Source organism: Chrysochloris asiatica, unplaced genomic scaffold, assembly GCF_000296735.1.
Source record: "Chrysochloris asiatica unplaced genomic scaffold, ChrAsi1.0 scaffold00001, whole genome shotgun sequence".
In the NCBI taxonomy this organism is placed as follows: domain Eukaryota; kingdom Metazoa; phylum Chordata; class Mammalia; order Afrosoricida; family Chrysochloridae; genus Chrysochloris; species Chrysochloris asiatica.
In genome coordinates this window covers 3,069,578-3,090,789 of record NW_006408519.1, presented here as the reverse complement: position 1 = coordinate 3,090,789, position 21,212 = coordinate 3,069,578, and the positions used below count along the sequence as shown (strand labels likewise).

Sequence of the window (21,212 nt, the reverse complement as noted above, 5' to 3'; positions counted from 1 at the left end):
AATGTGCAGTTTATTAGGATAGTTTGGTACAATTTTAATTCTATCTTTCCCAATCCCAAGCATGTTAACAGTCCTTTAAACATCATGCTACGTTACTCTGGAGAAAAATCGTTCCTGCTGAACGTGTTTAAAGGAATACTAGAAAATTACTCCTATCTAAAACATGATTTTGTTTTGTTTTGTTTTGTTTTACTGCACCAGCTACCTTATTTCTAACTCAGTGCACATCAACCTAATGCCAATATGGATGCACATCAACTTTTTTTTTAATACCAAAATGACAGTTTTGGGATGTGTACTGAGAGGTCAAATAGAACCATGTGTGCTGCCAAACCCCCTTGTAAGCTGTGTCATCTTTGATTCGAAATTGCAAAATGACCTGAGTGAGAGAGAAAACACTCAATAACCCAAGCGACAGAAACTGGAGAAAACTCTGAAAAATGCAAAGTCAGGCTGAGCTATGAGGACCTACCTAGGTCAGGTGTACTACCTACAGCGGCACTGAACTTGAGGTTAGCAGGCTGATGTGGATGCCAGCACAGGAGGCAGATGACAAATGGGTGTGATTAGCTGCCTTACAGGTCCCTGGAGACCTCCCAAAGACACCTCGGGCATATCGGTGGAATGAGTTTGTGTGAAACTGGAGCAGAGTTTATCTCATACTGAGCTAGGGAAACATGAATTACAGGGAGTGCTCTTGTTTCTGGATTTCTCATCTCTCTGGGCTTACAGTTGGGTGAAAGCCAACACGTAAGTAAACACAGTAAGTTTTGTGATGGTAGTATTTAAAAAGGAAGAACAAAGCAAAAGCTTGCCTGAAACAGTCTACGGGACTGTGCTCAGGAGAGCTTAGAACTGACTTGTGAATCTTTCAGCCAAGGAAGCCCCACCTCTTACTTTCCTGTTTCAGAAACTGGCTTGTGGCTCTCGCTTGCTCTCTGCTTTTACCTCCAGCCTCAAGTGAACTGAACTGCATGTTAGCAGTTTATTAACATGTGTAGGTACTGTGCCAATACAACGATGTGATAAATAGCAGGCTAAGAATGTCTCAACAGCACAGGCAGCTGTTTGAGGCAGGTAAGATGCTCTGCAAGGGTCATCCACTTCTCTGAGGTTCCTTGATGGGATCCAGTACAGTGAGGGGCACCAAAGACGTCCCCCTTCTATCAGAACACTCTGCTAGTTGACACAGTTCTTGGTGATCCTTTGACTTCTGTCCATTTGTCGGTTGCTGTTTGTAACACTGATGGTGACTTCTTTTGCAGACATCCGTTTAGCATCTCTTTTAGCCTGGTAAAAAGTTTAAAACAGTAAATTGAGATATTAGAAAATATCCAATGTTCCTACATTTACATTAATCTCTTGAGATTGTTACAAACACATACACACAGAAGCTGAAAGAATGGCACACAAGGACACATGTTCCTTTTGATTGGTTTCTGTTGAATCTGTAATAGCAAACTATTGTGCTTAGGAAACACTGTCGAATGAATGGTGGGGGGGTTGGTATGCGGGGTTGCACAGTTGGTTTTAGTGTAGTGGGTAAGGGTTGTGACCTTTGAGTTAGGCAGACTTTGGGTCAAATACTGGCTATACAATTTCACAATGGGCAAGGTTTTTCTAACCTCTCCAATCCTTAATTTCGTCATCTGTAAAATGGTGAATAATAACAGAACATACTTCACAGGATTAAGGAGCCCTGGTAGCATAGTGGGTTATGTATTGGACTGCTAACAACAAGGTCAGCAGTTCAAATCTACTTTGAGGAAGAAAGATGAAGTTTTGTGCTCCAGAGATTTACAGTCTCTGAAACCTTATACAGCGTGGCTATGAGTCAGACCTGAGTTGACAGTACACCACCTCCTCATAGGATTATTATAATAATGATATATGCACTTAGGGTACTTAGTAAAATGTTGTTTTTGTTGTTAGCTGCCGTGGAGCTGATTCGGACTCATGCTGACCCCATGTGTGCAGAGTGGCACTGCTCCATAGGGTTTTCAAGGCTGTGACCTTTTAGAAGACAATTGCTGGGCCTGTCTTCTGAGATGTCTCTGGGTGGATCTGCACCACCATGACATCCTACTTAGTACAATGCCTTCACTATACAGAAATAAGGGGGGGAGGGGTTAGTAAGTATAAGAACCAAAATGTAGGATAGACTATAGACTTCAAAGTGAAGATAAAACTATGATAAAAGTCCAGAATTAATACTACAAGGGAGAAAAGCAGAGTGTGGGACCCTACCCAGAGAAGCACTGATGCCAGAGATGGAGGCAGAGACGATGATGTGGAGAGATGGAGTGACTGGGGACTCTAGAGCCAGAGAGGGAGAGGGGCTGTGTGCTGATGGCTGGGGGCAGGCTTGCGGGGTGTACCCTTTGGTTGTTTGATGATGCATGGAGGGGATTGTAATCATTGCAATGAAACAATATATTAATATATGATAGGATGAATGTAAAGCTGGTTTTCTCCCATGTAAACTATCACATAACTCACAATAAAAACATAAAAAAAAAAAAGAATACTAAATACTAAAGCATTAACTCTATGTGCCCAGTGTTCCATCCTCATCCCCACCAAAGAGACAAAATGAACCAGTGGGGCCAACTCTTAGTCCATCCCACTCAATGATCACATGTTCTATAAGGAGAATGAGGTGGGCTTTGAGTCAGCGTCTTCAGTGATTGGTGTCAGAAATGTGCTACCCAGACCCCATTTCAGGAAGGATCTGCTGCCCAGCTACTGGGAATAGTCCACAGATAACCTCCGATTATCAATTCCTTCAGAGGTGGCCTCAGCTGCTGAGAATCACCTTATTCAAGGTCCCATCTTTGCCAGGGTGACCAGAAGTATAAAAGCCTGGAGTCATGGTGTAGTTCTGTGGGCTGATACTTCAGACTGCAAAGTCATTTGAACTGCAAAGTTGGTGGTTCAAGCTCACCAGTTTGTCCTTGGAAACGTTATACAGGGTTGCTATGGGTCGGAATCAAATCGACAGCACTTAACAACAACAACAATTCTGGCCTAAAGTAGGGTACCTCTGATTGGCCATATTAGTTCCAGAGATCCCCATGTAGTGAAGTGGGCTGATGGCAGGCTCAATTTCTCAGTCCACTCTTGCTTCCATCTCTCCCTTGCACAGGTGTTGACAACAAGGTCACTTCCTGTATAGTGACATCTCATTGCCAGCTTCCTGGAAAACACAGTCTCGGGTTCTGTGGGAGCATCTCTCATAGAGTGAGCTGTGAGTCTAGTGTGGACACATGTATATTTTTCTCATAACTTGGTCCTCTGAACACAAGCCAACCACTTCATCTGTAGTGCATTCAAAGAAACTGTAGTGCATACAAAGAAATGGTGGTCTGTTGTACCCCTGGAGAAAAATTTAATTGTTCTGTTGTATGTATTAACAAAAGGAACCCTAGTGGTGCTGTGAATTAGTGATTAGGCAGCTAAAACACACCAGCATCTCCAAGAAAGAAAGATCTACTGTAAAGATTTACAGTCTTGGAGAACCTAAGGAGACATTCTCCTCTGTCGTTATGAGTTGGAATTGACTTGATGGCAGAGGGTATGTATTGATAACCGATATGTAGGCTTCTTGTACTAACTTCTGGTGATGCCCCTTCTCCACATTACCTTACTTAACCAGTGCCTCTAGTCTCAGACTGTGGAAACTGTTAGTTGCTAACCACTCACAGCAGCGTCTTTCTTCTGAGATTTGCTTTCATCTGATTGAATGCCCCTACCCTGGAAATACCAAGGAGGTTACACCCTACCCTTAGAGGTGATCTACAGTCAATGACTGACTGTCAGGCTACAAAAGGCTGATCCTTCTGTGTCACGGGAGTTCAAATCTATGATGCCACCCTGGGGAATCAGGTTGAGGCTACACTGTGACTGTTCAGATGAGCTGATACATTTGCTGAACTTGGTCCCCTATCCTGTCTTGCTTCCCTCATCACCTTGAAGTTTTCTCCTTAGAGCGGTCTTTCATCAATCACCGGATGGCAAAAGGACTGCTTCCAGGGACCCTAACATGAGACAATATTTTACAGCCAATTGGGAGGATGTTGTTGCTGCTGCTATAAAGTGCTGTGGAGTTGGTTCTGACTCATAGCGACCGTATACAGGGTTTCTGAGGTGCAGCTGGTGGGTTCGAACCACTGACCTTGAGATTAACAGTCCAGTGCTTACCCTACAGTACCACATGCAAACTCTTTGGGAGATGTAGAAGGATAATTTTGACTACGTGTCCATTTGGCCTTTCCCACTGATTTCCCTCTTCATGTTTCCAGTGCTGAGCACTGTTCTGAGACACAGTAGGTCCTCAGTTTAACTTTGGTGGAATAAACTGATGAATGAGCAAACAAAGTTGCCAAAAAAAAAAAAAAAAATGTACCCTTGCTTTAACAACCAGTTGCTGTGTTATTCGGTGCTGTGGAGTTCATTTTGACTCGTAGGGTCCCACGTGTTAGAGTGAAACTGTAGTCATGAGGGAGGCAGATGGACAGGTCTTTCTCCCATGGAGATGCTGGATAGCTCTGATCTGCCAGCCTTTCAGTAAGCAGTCGACTATACAACCATTTGTATCTCACAGGCTCCTTTTCTAATATCCAGTAGTCCATACTATTTGGAGTTCAATCTCAGCTCTTCTGAACCTGAACTTGCTCCAGGGCTAGCAGTGGGTTTTTTTGTGGGTTTATTTTCCCTAAAAGCAGAAAACTTATAAAGTCCTATAGCCTTCAAAGTAGACACCTCTGGGTATCAGTCCTGTGATCTTTCAAGCATTCCTCCCAACAGTAGTTACTTCATCCTCCCACTTCACTTTGGACTGGCTCACACGCTAATCTGGAAAAAAGCTTTGTGGAAAAATAGTAGGGACCCATTCTGTTTCCTAATGAAATGTGTGGAGATTCTGAGGCCAATCCCATCTGACTTCCATTTCAGTAGTTATCACCTAGAACAGAATCAACACAGAGGCCTGATTTGAAGTGAACCAAGCCCTAAAATTGGTAGGGAGTCAGAGAGTTTTGCAGAATGGAAATAGAAACGTTCTGGACTGCATACTTGATTTTCTTTACAGTTATTGTTTACAATAACTTTACAGTTATTGTTAAAGGTTACACAGAACATGCTGTGCTTCATGTTTCCATAGGAGAAAGATTAGGTTTTCTGTTCTTGGTGTGGTGCTGTGGGTGAATGCGCCAGACTGCAAAGCTGTTTGAACTGCAAAGTTGGCAGTTCAAGCTCACCAGCTGCTCCTAGGAAACCCTATACAGGGTCGCTATGGGTCAGAACCGACTCAACAGCACTTCACAACAACAAAGATTTATAGACTCCGAAACTCTCTGCAAGGTTGCTATGAGTTGGAATCAACTCGATGGCACTTAACAAAAACAACACGTTTCAATCTGCATTTCTAGCTTTAAAATCTCAGCAAAAATTCAGGTGCTTTAATGATTCTTAATTTCCAAGGCTGCTTAAATGTCAAAGACTACTAAATAGTCCTTTATAGAGTAGTCACAGAATGTATATGGTTTTAATGTCAATGCCCGTGGGTGACCTCTGAAGTCAGTCTGCCATAAGCCTACACAATGGAGATGTTCAGAGCACTGACGTTGGGAACCAGACAGACCTGGATTTGGCACAAGGTGCTGCTACTAATGCATTGTCACAAGACATGTTTTAGCCTGAGTTTCAGTCCCCTTACCTGAAAAATGGAGAAGTAATCACTACTCCTTAGAGTTTTTTTTTTAAGGATTAAGTATGTCAGTTTGCATTAATTAGAGGACCAACTTTTGTTGCTTTGCCTTGAATGGTCCCATTTTAAGACTAAAAATTCCATGTCCAAGGAGCCTCCCTAGGCCCTGGCACACCAGGGAAGTGACTCACCCTAATTACAACTATTGTCATCATTTTTGTGTGCAAAATGATGATGTCAATCAAACATACCAAATTCTAATTGAAAATCTTCATATGCTACTAAATTATGACAATGGCAACTACTGTTTCTAAATAACAACAATAATAATAATTCTATTAGGTATGTATTTAGATAAAGGACAAACTGGAATCCTGGATTCAAGTGACAGATGCATAAGGTTCCAAACACTAAAGAAATTCCTTTTCAAAAAATTACACTATATCAACTTGGGCAGTCTTTGGATGGTGCAAATGGTTCATGTACTTGACTGTCAGCCGTTTGAAGGTTTGAGTCCCCCCAGAGGTTCCTTGGAGGAAAAGCCTAGCAATCTACTGAAAAAAGATCAGTCCTTTAAAACCCTATGGAGCACAGTTCTGACACACATGGGGTCACCATAGGTCAGGGCTGACTGGACGGCAAATGATTTATTAACCTGGACAAGGTAACAGTTGGAATTTATGGAAGAGAGACTTTCAAATCTGAGCTATCAAATGATTTCCCCCCTTCATAGGAGCACAGATGTTCAGGGGGTCAGTGGTTGCTATACTCCATTACAATTTGTTGTTGTTAAGTGCCACTGAGTCAGTTCTGACTTATAGCGACCCAGTATAGGGTTTCCAAGAAGCAGTTGATTTGTTTTGAACAGCCATCCTTACTGTAGGATAAGTCCAGTATTTATCCTGCAGAGACACACCAGGACTCAGGACTTACAACTTAGAAACCTGGAATTTCAAGCTCAAATGAGAGAAAGTAGATGAGAAAGGGAAACATTAAACAAGTGCCGGTATATGTACACGTGTATGAATACATATACATGCAGTTTATACATTTAAATCCCAAGCAATCATAAGACTACTGTCCAATCCGATTGGGTCATACGGACAGACACTTTGCAAAATGTTGGCAACTGAAAGTTGTTATTATTTATAGAAATTAAACTGTAAACAACAAGAACAGATTACTTATAAAAGCAAATAGTAGACAACAGGTATAGATCCCTTCCACTTACCCCTCCCCTTCAAGTACCCTACTTAGCACCATAAGAAAGGAGCCCTCTTCTTTCTAAAAGTGGGTTTTTAGAATTACATGTCACCCTTCTGAATTACTCACCTCCATTTCTGTGTCATTGGGGGTGGGGGGGCACATCATGGAGCAAGTGCCAACTCAGCAGTACGTCATCAGCTCAGGTCAGGTGTGCTCTGGCTGTGTTCATTCTGTTTTTGGTTGTGCCTGACCTCCTGTGCTTACTAGTTCAACTCTTAACCAGGTTTAGGTCAGCATTACAACAGCTCTCAAAGCAAAGATAGGGAGCAGAGGGGTGGCCAGGTTGGATGGCTCAAGTATAAATGAATGACAAATTCTTTATGAAGTAACAGTCTGACTTTGTGATCAAATGATGTAATATAGGAATTGTGTAAAAGGGAAGACTTGTTTGATGCTGATCTGTTAGAGGGGTACTTTAGAGGTTCCTTGACTTGCATATTTAAAATTCTTAAGATTATGGTTCCCCCCACTACCCACTTTGGCTGTATAGCAAATTATATTTTAATTCCACAGTTGTGCCTTATTGTTCCATTGAAACTGTATTATTCGATCCATCAATAAATACTTGTGGTTAAAACAAAACAAAACAAAAAAAACTTCTACAGGTAACACTTGTGCAGTGTATGACAAGCCTCTATAGGCAACCTCTCAGCTCTTCGGACAGGCCTTCTTTCAGGGACGCCTTGACACAGGCCTCCTGTCAGGCCCCTGAGGAGAGACTTCCTCTCAATCCTCAGGCCTCCTCTCAGTCCTTCAGAACAGACCTCTTTTCAGCCCACTGGAGACAGGCCTCCTCTGAGAACCCTCGAGACAGACCTCCTCAGGACAGACATTGCTATGGGAGAACAGTGGCAGAGTGGCCCATAAGGGACCCAATGGCCAAGAGAGAGGTCAGGCCACTGGTGGTGGGTGAGTCCGTCTGGGAAGAAAAGGTGGTGCTGAACTGACTGACCCACCACTGGTGGCCTGACCTCTCTCTCAGCCATTGGGTCCCCTATGGGCCTCTCTGCCACTGTACTCTCAGTCTTCAGACTCTCAGTCTTGAGTGTTACCAGTTAGTGTTACAGCCCTTGGCCCATATTGTTGCTATTGTGACATTGGGTATAGGGTTTCCAAGGAGCAGCTGGTGGGTTTGAACCACCAACTTTGTGGCATTTTTACGTTACAAAGGTTCTCAGTGCAGGGACCCTAGATCCAAATAACATGCCCCTCTCTAGTCTCTCATTATCTGAGACTATTTATCTAGGAAAACTCCTTGTCAATTTCAAGGCACTGTTTTTGTAAACCAACCAGTCTTGTAGGGTTGAATGCAAGTCACTCAGGCAGCTAGAAAGCTGAACTATCTTTGAAAGCCACTTATGTGGGCAACAAACAGACCAATTCTTACAAGACCACCTTTGTGGATAGCAAACCAACTAATTCTCGTAAACCACTTTTGCGGCTTGTAAACCAATCCTTTGGTAGATTGTGTCCTAGTGGTACTGTAGGCTAAGCATTGGGATGCTAACAAGACTGGAGGCTCCAACCCACCAGCTGCTCTGTGGGAGAAAGAAGAGGTCGCATACTTCCAGAAAGCCTTAGACTATCAGAAACTCTACAGAACAGTTCTACTCCATCCTCTAGGGTTGATGTGAGTTGGAATTGACTCGGTGGCAGTGGGCTTAGTTTGCTTTGGTTTGGCCAACCCAGGTTCAGAAAGGCCACATAAATAAAACCCACTGCAACACAATTACAATGGAAGAGATTTTCTCTAAAAGGTCCAAGAAGTCAGTTGCTTTGCCCTCCTGTGACAAAAGAGCTGTAGGTACAAAGAACGGCTACACCATTTGATCCTCAAGCACAGGCCTATGACACTTCAAATGATCCAGAAACTTTCCCTCGGTCACATTTTCAGCCAATCAAATCTTTTTACTTGACACCTCCTTACCCCTCTTTTCAATGACAGGAAAAGAAGTGTCTATAATACAATTATAATTAAAAACAAAAAATCTTTGGGTTCCCAATTCAGTGATGAGAGAAGTGTATTTGGCACCTTTATGTTCTGTGGTTGTCTGCTAATTCAATCTTTCCTCCACCTGTAAAATTCTTGTTTTGTGAGTTTTATCACCACTGAGACTTGTTAATAGGCCACCTCTTTTTTTTTCAGCTTTTTTTTTTGACATCTTTTTTATTCTTCCCATCTCATTTTAATTTCTGCAGATTTTGTACCCTCTGAATCATAGATTTTAATCTTCTTGATGTTACCTTTTAATTCAAAGTAATTCGCTGGCCACTGTTTCCCAAGGCTAACCAGATGGGCTGCAATAATAACTCTTCACTGTGGGCTAATGCGCTGAATTCCAAAGTTGGTTTGAACCACAAGGTTGGCGGTTCAAGCTCACCAGTTGCTCCTTGGAAACCTTATATAGAGTCAGTATGGGTTGGAACCAACTTGACGGCACTTAACAACAACAACAACAGACTCAACCCTAGATGATCTTGTTTCTCTTGGGGTTCAGGAGGCAACAATCCTGCTCACTGCCTGTGGAAATAGGAGGGCCGCACTGTCCCATGGAGGTCTGTACTCGGGAGTAAAGCTAAATCTACTCAGCCTTTCCCACTACCCCCAAATGGAAATAGACATGTTTTTAGCTTTACTTTGACTTCAGAAATCCCTAACATGAAACTTTTCAGAGTTCTTTACAGACAATGAAGAAAAGCAAAGCTTACTGAGATTATGGCCTATCAGACACCAATTTTCCTGTAGAACTCATATATTTTTTTTTTATTATAAAGCTAACACAATCTTGGTGAAGAGAGATTCAAAGTGAAAATTAACATTTGTTCTCATACTTTGCCCTCTAGTCCTATCCCTAGTGATGGTTGTTGTTGTTGTTAAGTGCTGTTGAGTCAGTTCTGACCCATAGCAACCCTGTATAGGGTTTCTAGAAGCAACTGATGAGCTTGAACTGCCGACCTTACAATTCAAACAACTTTGCAGTCGAGAGCATTAACTCACAGCGCCACACCCGGACTCTCATCCACAGTGATAACCATGGTCAATAATCTCTTGTGGAAAACTGCAGGGCTTTCCTAAACATAGTCAAGCATAAGTCCAATACAAAACCATTACCATTGAGTTGATTTTAACTTATAGCAACCCGAAAGGACAGAGTAGAACTGTCCCACAGCATTCCCAAGGTTGTAAATCTTTATTGAAACAGATGACCACGTCTTTCTCCTAGGAGTGAACAAGCTGGCGGGTTCAAATCAGCAACCTTTCATACAGTCAAGAACTTAACTATTGTGCCACAGAGCTCCCTATTCAAGTGTGTTGTTAGGTGCCATCAGTCAGTTCTGACTCATAGCATCCCTACACACAACAGAACGCAGCATTGGCTAGTCCTGCGCCAGTCTCACAATTGTTATATCTGAGCCCATCGTTGCTGCCACTGTGCCAATCTATCTTGTTAGGAATCTTCCTCCTTTTCTCCAACTCTCCACTTTACAAAGAAAAATGTCCAACTCCAGGGACTGGTCCCTCCTGAGAATATGCCTGAAGTATGAAAGATAAAGTCTCATCATTCTGGTTTCTAAGGAGCATTCTAGCTGTACTTCTTCCAAAACAGATTTGTTTGTTCTTCTGGCAGTCCATGTGGTACTTTCAATATTTTTCCCCAGGAGCATAACTCCAATGCATCAATTCTTTTATGGTCTTCCTTATTCATTGTCTAACTCTCACATGCATATAAGGCTATTAAAAATACCATGGCTTGGGTTAGGTGCACTTGAGTTCTCAAGTGGATATTTTGCTCTTGAACACTTTAAATAGGCCTTGTGCAGATTTGCCTAATGCATATTATTCTCTCTCCTGTATTCTTTTCCTGTTTTTGGTAAATTGTGATAAAGCATTTTTAATTTTGCCATTGTAACCATGTTTTAGTGTACAGTTCAGTGACCTTAATCACACTCACCATGTGGTGCTGCCATCCCTACTATCTAGTTCCTAAAGTTTACACCACCCCAAACAGAAACTCAGTACTAGTTCAGCAACACCTCCCATCCCTTCCTTTTCCCCAGTCCTTGATCACTATGAATTAACTTTTGTCTCTACACATTTGCCTACTCTAGATATTTCATGTAAGGGAGATTGTCTTCGTTCTCTAGTGCTGTTATGATAGAAATGCCACAAGTGGAAGGATGACTTTAAGAACCAGATATTTGTTCTTTCACACTTTGTGATGCTCTAAGTCCAAGTTCAGAGCCCTGGCTCTGGACAAAGGTCCTTGTCTCCTTTCAGTACCTGTAGGCCCAGCAGTTCTTGGCATCAATCTTCCTCTGGACCTAGGAGCTTCAAAGTGAAGGGACTCTAGGTCCAAAGGACATGCTCCACTTATGCATCGGGCTGCTAATCTCACGGTCAGCAGTTTGAAACTACCAGCTGTTCCGTGGGAGAAAGATGAGGCTTTCTGCGCCCGTAAAGATTTGTTGTTGTTGTTAAGTGCCGTCGAGTTGGTTCTGACCCACAGCAACCCTCTAGAGGGTTTCCAAGGAGTGACTGGTGAGCTTGAACCACCAACCTTGCAGTCCAAACTGACTTTGCATTCTAGCGCATTAACCCACAGCGCCACACCAGGACTCTTCTCGGAAACCCTGTACAGGGTCTCTATGAGTCAGAACTGACCCCACAGCACATAACAACACCAACAACAATATCTCCAATCTGCTTAAGTCTCCCTCCTTTTATCTCTTGTAAGATAAAAGGTGTTGCAGGCCACACCCTTAGGAAACACCTGTAAATTGGATCAGGGTAGTGGTGCAGATAAGACTGGTGTGTCCTGGTGTGACACTATAGGATAAGACTGGACTGCTAGCTGTATGGTCAGTGGTTCAAACCCACCAGCAGCTCCTCGGAAGCCCTATACAAGTTTGTTATGATGTCACGTAACATCATCAACAACAACACCCCACCTTTAACCCTCTTATTGGTTTATGACATCAGTACTAAATCAGTCAAGGAAGATTTGATCTTAGCAACTCCACCAAGGTTGTATCTGAGGAAGGAAGGAGTCAGATCAACTCTCAAGAATTCCCCAAGGCTACAGCAAATCCTATGCAGACCACAGTCTCATGCATGACACTAAAGCTGGCTCAGCCTAGGGAATTTTATCTATCAGGTTGTTGTTGTTAAGTGTCCGAAGTCAGTGCAACTCATAGAGACCCTGTAGCGAATCGGGCTGCGAACTGCAAGGTCAGCAGTTCGAAACTACCAGCTGCTCCGCGGGAGAAAGATTAGGCGTTCTGCTCCCGTAAAGATTTGCAGCCTCAGAATGGGTTGCTATGGGTCAGAACTGACTCGATGGCTCTTAACAATAACATAGGCTTTCCAAGGAGCACAGCCACTCCTCGGAAACCCTATACAGGGTCACTATAAGTTGGAACCAACTCAATGGCACTTAACAAAACAAGTTTTTTCTAGTTGTACACTCAAGGCGACCCCATGTGTGTCAGAGTAGAACTGTGTTCCACAGGGTTTTCAGTGGCTGATTTTTTTCAGTAATGTTTATTTCCAAAGTGCCTCTGGGTGAACTCAAACCTCCGACCTTTAAGTTAGCAGCTTAACCATTTGCCTGTGTCAACAATTTGCACTACCCAAGGACCACACTAAGTACCCGCTGCTGGGTGCATAACTGTGAAGTAGGCTCATGGGACAAGGGAAACCTATGAAGAATATTGAGGTCTCTATCTACCCTGTGGGAGGTTTTTGCAGCCTCTTAGGTGAACAGAGATTCTAGCAAGTCTCCATGTATATAAAGTATCAGTCACACACACATACACACACCCTGTATTAAATCCCTTCCTTCTCCCCAGACTTGGGCTAGCGAGTGTACCAAAGTGCCCTTCTAACCAGTCTCTCTCTCTTTGGTTTTCCTCAGTGGTTTCTTTTGCTCTCTCCCTCCTGTTTTTGTTTTTTTAGGAATTGTTCTATGCCATCGAATCAGTTCCAACTCATAGAAGCCCTGTGTAGGGTTTCTAAGGAGCAACTGGTAGATTTGAACAGCCGACCTTGTGGTTTGCAGTCCAGTGTTTATGCTATCGCAGCACACCAGGACTCCTTTTCTAGGAGAAATTTATATTTATTTCCCAAATTCTTCCCTCATGCATCTCATATAACTTTTATCCAAGAGACATTCTAGGCTGGGTCTAGTCTCTCTTTTGGGGGCTTCCCTGTCTGGTCATCTTCTCTGTGAGGCCTCACACACCTTTCCTAGACTGCACTGCGCCTTGACAATAATCAGAAACTGGGGTGATGTGGGAGCCATTCCTCAGCTGAGAATCAATCCAGACATTGCTAATTTCTTTAGCACAGTTCAATCACTTTGCCAAAAATAAGAAAAGCAACTTGGAAATATGTCGTTTCTGAAGACATGAAGGTTTCCCTGGGAGTCCAGACACGTATGTTTTCTTCTTACAGCTGAATACTTGAGGAAATAGTTCTGGGAAGGAAAAACAAAAGTTCTAAGCCCAAGGAGATGGCATAGTTAGGTGAGAGTGAATGTTGGGAAGCAGCACAGAGTTACTGAACAATTAATTAGCAGAAGACAAGCATCTACATAGCTTCCTCTTGGGTTGTTTATTGAGCTCAGGGAGAGAGCTGAGTGAAGGAGAACAAGCCAATGATTTATCAGACACTGTGGAGTTGATAAGGTCTCAAATTTACTAGAGAAAAGCACGGTGCAATCGAGCAAAAGCAACAGCAAGCCACTGAGACAGACGGTTCCAATTTGTGAAAGATGAGTTTTGCCACATTCTTTTTGTCAGTTAACACTTATTAACAGCAGGCATGAGGCAAAGGCCAGACAAAATTGGAACAAGGAAAATATCATTTGTTGGGATGAAAGATGGAGAAGGGTTCCGAACATGATGTGTTGCCATTCACTGTTATTAGCAACATTAATTAGTCTTTCCTCACCCTTCAGAAAAGGAGCTCTGGTAGCATAGTGGTTACGAATCGGGCTGCTAACCGCAAAGTCAGCAGTTCGAAACTACCAGCTGTTTCGCAGGAGAAAGATGAGGCTTTCTGCTCCCGTAAAGACTTAACAGCCTCAGAAACCCTGTACAGGGTTGCTATGAGTCAGAACCAACTCCATGGCACACCAACAACACCCTTCAGAAAGAAATGTGAACTCTGGGGTGGCATCTCTAAAGAGAGTACTTGCTATACCCTATGAGTGACTTTCAGTGATCCCACAACTATATACATGAGGGGGTTTCAAAAAGTTCATGGTTAACTGGAATGAAAAGAGAATGGAATTTTTCCCACAAACTTTTTGAAACCCCGTTGTTTGCGTCAAAACTTATCAAATTGTACTTTAAAATAATGAATGCTATTGGATGTAAATTACATGTGAATAAAGCTGATATTTTAAAGCCAAATTCCGCATACTAACCTGCATGTTTCCCTGTGGTCTGTTCTCCACTCTCTCCCCTACTTCTCTTCCTGGCCACCCACACCCGCTTCCTTATTGTGCCTCAAACTTTTCTATAGCCTTTCTCTTGAAAGCTCTTCCCCAGCTATCTACATAGCTCAGTCACTCCCTGTGACTGAGTCAGGTCCTTGCTCAAAGCTTGTCTTCACTGACCCATGCAGATGACTGTCCCTATTGTTAGGTGATATCAAGTTGATGCTGATGCAGTGACTCCATGTGACTGAGTAGAACTGGCTCATAGGGTTTTCTAGGCTGCAACTTTTAGGGGAGAAGATTGTCGGGGCTTTCTCCCACAGAGCCACTGGTGTGTTCAAGCAGCCATCTTTTCAATTAACAAACAAACACTTAATCTTTGTGCTGCTACATATAAATTATATCATTACTTAAGGGCTTCTTTGTTGGCTGTCTTTGTGCTAGAACAGAAGCTCATAAAGGCACAGACACTGCTCATTTTACTCATTGCTGGATCTTCTGTACTATAACAGTATCTGACAAATATAAATATTTGAAAATGACAAAACTTAGTAGCTCTGAATTCAGAAGGAGAAGTTGCTGTTGTTAGGTGCCATCGAGTTGGTACCGACTCATAGCGACCTTATGCACAGCAGAACGAAACACTGCCCGATCCTGGGCCAACCTCACTACTGTTGCCATGCTTGAGTCCATCGATGCTGCCACTTGGCCAATCCATCTCGTTGGGGGTCTTCCTCTTTTTCTCTGACCCTCCACCTTACCAAACATAATGTCCTTCTTCAGCGACTGGTCCCTCCTGACAATATGTCCGAAGTATGAGAGATAAAGTTTGGCCATCTTGGCCTCCAAGGAGCACTCTGGCTGCACTTCTTCCAAAACGGATCTATTGGTTCTTTTGGCAGCCCATAGCGTTTTCAATATTCTCCTCCAACACCTTAACTCAAAAGCATCAATTCTTCTATGGTCTTCCTTATTCACTGTCCAGATTTCGTATGTATATGAGGTTATGGAAAATACCATGGCTTGGGTCAGGTACACCTTAGTCCTCAAGCTGACATCTTTGCTATTCAACACTTTAAAAAGGTCTTGTGCAGCAGATTTGCCTAATGCAATACGTTGTTTGATGTCTTGACTGCTGCTTCCATGAGTGTTGATAGTTGATCCAAGAAGAATGAAGTCCTTGACAACTTCAATCTTTTCTCCATTGATAAGAATGTTGTTTGTTTTCTTTACATCGAGATGTGATCCATACCAAAGGCTGTGCTTGTTGATCTTCATCAGTAAATATTTTTAAGTCCTCTTCACTTTCAGAAAGAAAGGTTGTAATCATCTGCATATCGCAGGTTGTTAATGAGTCTTCCCCCAATCCTGATGCCATGTTTTTCTTCATAGAACCCAGTTTCTCGATTATTTGCTCCTCATACAGGTTGAATAAGTATGGTGAAAGAACACAACCTTGTTGCACACCTTTCTTAATTTTAAAACACTCAGTGTTCCCATGTTCTGTTCGAACAACTACCTCTTGGTCCAGGTACAGATTCCTCATGAGCACAATTAAGTGTTCCAGAATATTCATACTTCTCAATGTTGTCCATAGCTTGTCATGATCCACACAATCAAAAGTCTTTGCATAGTCAATAAAGCACTGGTAAACATCTTTCTGATATTCTCTGCTTTCAGCCAAGATCCATCAGACATCAGCAATGATATGCCTTGTTCCATGGCCTCTTCTGAATCCAGCTTGAACCTCTGGAAGTTCTCTGTTAATGTATAATTGTAGCCGTTTCTGTATTACCTTTAGTAAAACTTTACTCGCATGGGATATCAAAGAGATTGATGATTTCCGCATTCCGTTGGGTCACCTCTCTTTAGAATGGGCATGAGTGTGGATCTGTTCCAATCAGTCAGCCAGATAGTTGTCTTCCAAATTTCTTGCTGAATAGGAAATTTCAAAGATCAGCTTGAGAAGATAAAGCCAAATATTACAGCCAAATGTGCAAAGATCTAGAATCAGAAAACCAAAAAGGAAGAACATGCTCAGCATTTTTCAAGCTGGGAGAACTGGAGAAAAAATTCAAGCCTGGACTTTCGGTATTGAAAGATTCTCTGGGCAAATTATTGAATGATGCAGAGGGCATCAAGATAAGATGGAACGAACATATAGAGTCACTGTACCAAAAGGAAATGGTTAATGTTCAACCGTTTCAAGAGGTAGCATATGATCAAGAGCCAGTGATATTGAAGGAGGAAATCCAAGGTACACTGAAGGAATTGACAAAGAACAAGGCACCAGGAATTGATGGAATAAAAATTGAAATCTTTCAAGAAAGTGAGGTGGCAAAGGAGGCACTCACTCATCTCTGCCAAAAGGGGAAGAGGAAACTGCTATTTTTTTCCACTGTAATCCAACCCCTACATCCAAAATTTTATTAATGGATAGTCAGTGAATAATTTTTGAACAAATATACAAATGAATGAATCATTTAACAAGGTTTCCTTATAAATGGAAAACCTTTGCCGTGACATTCAAAGGACTGAGGGCATGTGGAGGCTGGGAAGGTACCACTGATGCACTTCAGCAGTTATTGGAGTATTTTAAGCTGCAATTCTGTGTTCCTCGAGCTTGCCTTAGAAATAGTTGCCACATAGACATTGTGTATTGAGTTATGAAAAGAAAAGCTGCACAGTTTGCTTATCTATGTGCACCATCTTCCCTGTGGGGCGGTGCTTGTCAGGTGTGTGTGTGGTTACACTCCCCTGTGACATAGCTTGCACCAATGCAGAGCCCTGTCTCTAGCATACATATGGCTTTATTCGTGTCACACAACCAAATGAATCTCAGTATCCCTGTCTATAAAATGAAGCGATGCTTACTCCACAGTGCTCTTAAAAGGGTTCTGTGAGCCAGTCATTCTAGAAGTACTTTGTAAATTTCAAGACACTATTTTAAAGAGATGCATGGTGGGGACAGGAAGTGAGGCAGAGGAGCAAGTACCTGAATCCTGTCATCCTCCAAGCAAAGCTAACTGCTCACTACCATGGTCCCTCTTGGCTCAAAGGATGGGGGCACAAGCAAGGGGAGAAGGCCAGGGGGCATATGTCAGCTCCACACCAATGCAATCACCTAGTGAGTAAGTACAGTTCTGTGGTGCCCAGACTGCCCTGAGAGATGGCCATGAATGACAACAACAAAACCACTCTCAAGGCATGCACAGGATCTGGGTATTTTGTTTGCAACAAATCTGACCTGGGAAGGGTGGAGAAATTCAGTTGCCAAGGTGACCCATTGCTGCTCCTTTCCAGGACACAGCCTCAGCGTGACTCGGCCCTGACCAAGCTCCACCCCTTTCTCCAAACCCAAGTTGGATCTGTCTGTGGTTGTGATCCTACCTCAGAAGTGTGAAGGCCATTCTGTTTCTGGGTTAGAGGGGCTGAGTTGAGACTCTGAGGATTGGGGCACTGGGTTCCACAGCTCATCTTCTTCTCTGGGTTGGATGTTCCACTTGGGACTGAAGACCGGGGGACACCATTGGAGGACAGTCCATCTTCTAGCACACCTAGGAAGGTAAGAGGAGGATGACACTAGAGCCTTGCATAAGGTAGTTGCTGTAAACAATTCCCAAGATTGTAGAGAAAAAAAGATACAAAAATAGAAGTCTCTGGAAATCTCACCATGCAGAACTAGCTACCATTTAAAAATAAAAACAGGTGATTTTTATTTATAAAAATAAGATTTAAAAATAAGTTGTAGCCTGAAATTTGTACTCAGGAACATATTGTTGTTGTTGGTATGTGCTGTTAAGTTGGGTCTAACTCATAGTGACCCTGTAGGGCAGGAGTGGGGAACGTCTGGCCCTGACAAGGCAGCCATCATGTTGCTGTTGATGTTAAGTGCAATGAGTCGGTTCCAACCCATAGTGACCCTGTATAGGGTTTCTGAGGAGTGGTTGGTGAGCTTGAACCATAGTCCTTGTGGTTCAAACTGACTTTGCAGTACAGCGCATTAACCCACAGCACTATACCAGGACCCCATCACATTGTTGTTGTTGTTGTTGTTAAATGCCGTCAAGTCGGTTCCACCCTATAGTGACCCTGTACAGGGTTTTCGAGACTGTAAATCTTTACGGGAGCAGAAAGCCTCATCTTTCTCCCACGGAGCTGCTGGTAGTATCAAACTGCTGACCTTGAGGTTAGCAGCCCAACTCGTAACCACTATGCTACCAGAGCTCCATCACATTGTTGTTGTTGTTAAGTGCCGTCGAGTCGGTTCCGACCCATAGCGACCCTGTACAGGGTTTCCGAGGGTGTAAATCATCACATTAGAGGTGAGTTAATTAAATGTTTGACCAAATACAGTAGGCTAATTTTTAAGTTGATAATTTTGTATGACCCATAAATGACATTATAAATTTTGACAGAAAAAAAGGTTCCCTACCCCTGCTGTAAGGAGCTCTGGTAGCGTAGGTTACAAATCGGGCTGCGAACCTCAAGGTCAGCAGTTTGAAACTACCAGCTGTTCCATGGGAGAAAGATGAATCTTTCTGTTCCCATAAAGATTTACAGCCTTGGAAACCCTGTACAGGGTCGCTATGAGTTGGAACTGACTCCACAGCACACAACAACAACAACAACCCCTGCTATAGAGGGTTTCTGAGAAGCAGCTGGTGGGTTGGAATCACTGACCTGTCAGTTAGCAGTCCAGTGATTATCCTACCACGATTCCCAACAACATATAGGTGACATATTTTCACACCACTAAATATGCAATCATTATTTTTTCTTAGTCTGATGCTGATTTTTTTCCTAAAAATTCATTTGAAAACTTTCACTCAGTAAGTTAGAAAGAATGTTACTTACTTTTAAAATAGATTTTATTTTTTAGAGTAGTTTTAGTCCACCATATTATTTTTTAAACATTTTCTGCCATTGAGTTGGACTAATTGCCTGTAATAGCATATTTTTCCTACTTTTTCATTATAATACATGTCACTGTGATGAAATTTCTTATTGCTAAGGTTTTATTATTAATGGTTACTTCCTTAGGATAAATTCCTACAAGTGGCATGACTGCTTTACAAGTTACACAGATAACTTTGTGGAATTACATCTCAACATACTGAACTGCGCATGTACCTCTCCTATAACAAGTACCAAGGTAAGATAGAAAGGAGTTTAAATAAATAAACATTATAATTGTTTCCCATTCCTCATTGATAAACAATAGAAGGAAACCCTTGAGAAGTGTATCTGAATTTTAAATAGTTCATGAAGTTTGAGGACAAGACCAAGAGGATTTCTAGAAGCAGGCAGAACTCCTGTACCAGCCCCCAGGAAGGCCAGGAGTATCCAAGTAGGTTGATCATTCTAATTCTTCCCCCAGCTGAGGCCAGACAGAAATGATGGAAGAGTCTGCGAGGGGTTCAGCTCAGAGAGATGCACAGTGCTCTCAAGGGCTGGTGACATCTGGTAACAGAGAAGACTCATGTCAAGAAGACAGGCTTTCTGAAAACAGTGCCAAGAGTTAGGACAAGAGTTGTTCCCATTGCTGCCCTCCAAACAGACTTCTCAAACAGATATAGATTTAACAGGAAATGTCAGTTACAAAAATGAGCAGTAAGGAAAAACAAATGAGAACATTTGATGAAGGCCAGCACTATGAGAGAAAGAACAAACTCTACAAATGAAGCACCGGTCACCAAAAGAAATGGGAGTTAATGTGATGTTCAGGAAAAAAGTTTAAATGAGTATAATTAGTCTACTCAGGAAAATGAGGGATGATAATAAAGCCATAAAATGAGAACAAAAAATAAGATCAACTAGACATATTTGACAAAGTAATCTTAACTGTTGCAAGGAAAAGAAACAATCAAAAAACAACCTTAATGGAGAAGCTGATATAAAAAAACAATTTAGCGAGCTAGAAACCCTGGAAGAAAGCACAAAGAAATAAATGAATTCATTGAAAACAGGATAGGAAAAACTTTATAGGATTTGGTTTTGGAGATTTTGGGTCATTGTTTTATGGGACAACTCAGTTATTTTCCTAATATCATGTTTAGTGCTTCCGTTCTATTTCCTAGTTCATTGTTCATTTCGTAGTTCATTGAAATAGTCCACCAAATAGCCACCGAACACATACAAACATATACACAAACACAAGAGCACCTAGACAGATCATGGTGAAATAATTGTGCTCATGAGGAACCTGTACATAGACCAAGAGGCAGTTGTTTGAACAGAACAAGGGAACTCAGAATGGTTTAAAATTAGAAAAGGTGTGCATCAGGATTATATTCTTTCACCATACTTATTCAACCTGTATGCTGATCAAATAATTTGAGAAGTTGAATTATATGAAGAAAAATGTGGCATCAGGATTGGAGGAAGACTCATTAATAGCCTGCAATGTGCAGATGATACAATCTTGCTTGCTGAAAGCGATGAAGACTTAAAATACTTACTGATGAAGATCAAAGGCCACAGCCTTCTCTATGGGTTGCACCTCAATGTAAAGAAAACAAAAATCCTCACCAATGGACCAATAAACAACATCATGATAAATGGAGAAAAGGTTGAAGTTGCCAAAGACTTCATTTTGCTCAGTTCAACCATCAGTGCTCATGGAAACAGCAGTCAAAAAATTAAATGATGTATTGTATTGGACAAATCTGCTGCACAAGACCTCTTTAAATGTTCAAAAGCAAAGATGTCAGCTTGAGGACTAAGGTTTGCCTGACCCAAGCCATGGTATTTTCAGTAACCTCATATGCATATGAAAGTTGGGCAATAAATAAAGG

General features: G+C 42.2%; 1 protein-coding gene across 1 annotated transcript in view; it reads right to left on the bottom strand.

The window, feature by feature from the left end:
• Positions 1 to 1,179: 1,179 nt before the first annotated feature.
• The window catches only part of BAALC (brain and acute leukemia, cytoplasmic), a 126,466-nt gene continuing 106,433 nt past the window's right edge, over positions 1,180 to 21,212 (bottom strand). Inside the window, exons 2-3 of the mRNA XM_006830623.1 lie at positions 17,806 to 17,972; positions 1,180 to 1,290 (exon numbers count right to left, since the gene is read on the bottom strand). Coding sequence (XP_006830686.1) covers positions 1,180 to 1,290; positions 17,806 to 17,972 — 278 coding nt within the window. The remainder of the gene's footprint in view (positions 1,291 to 17,805; positions 17,973 to 21,212) is intronic.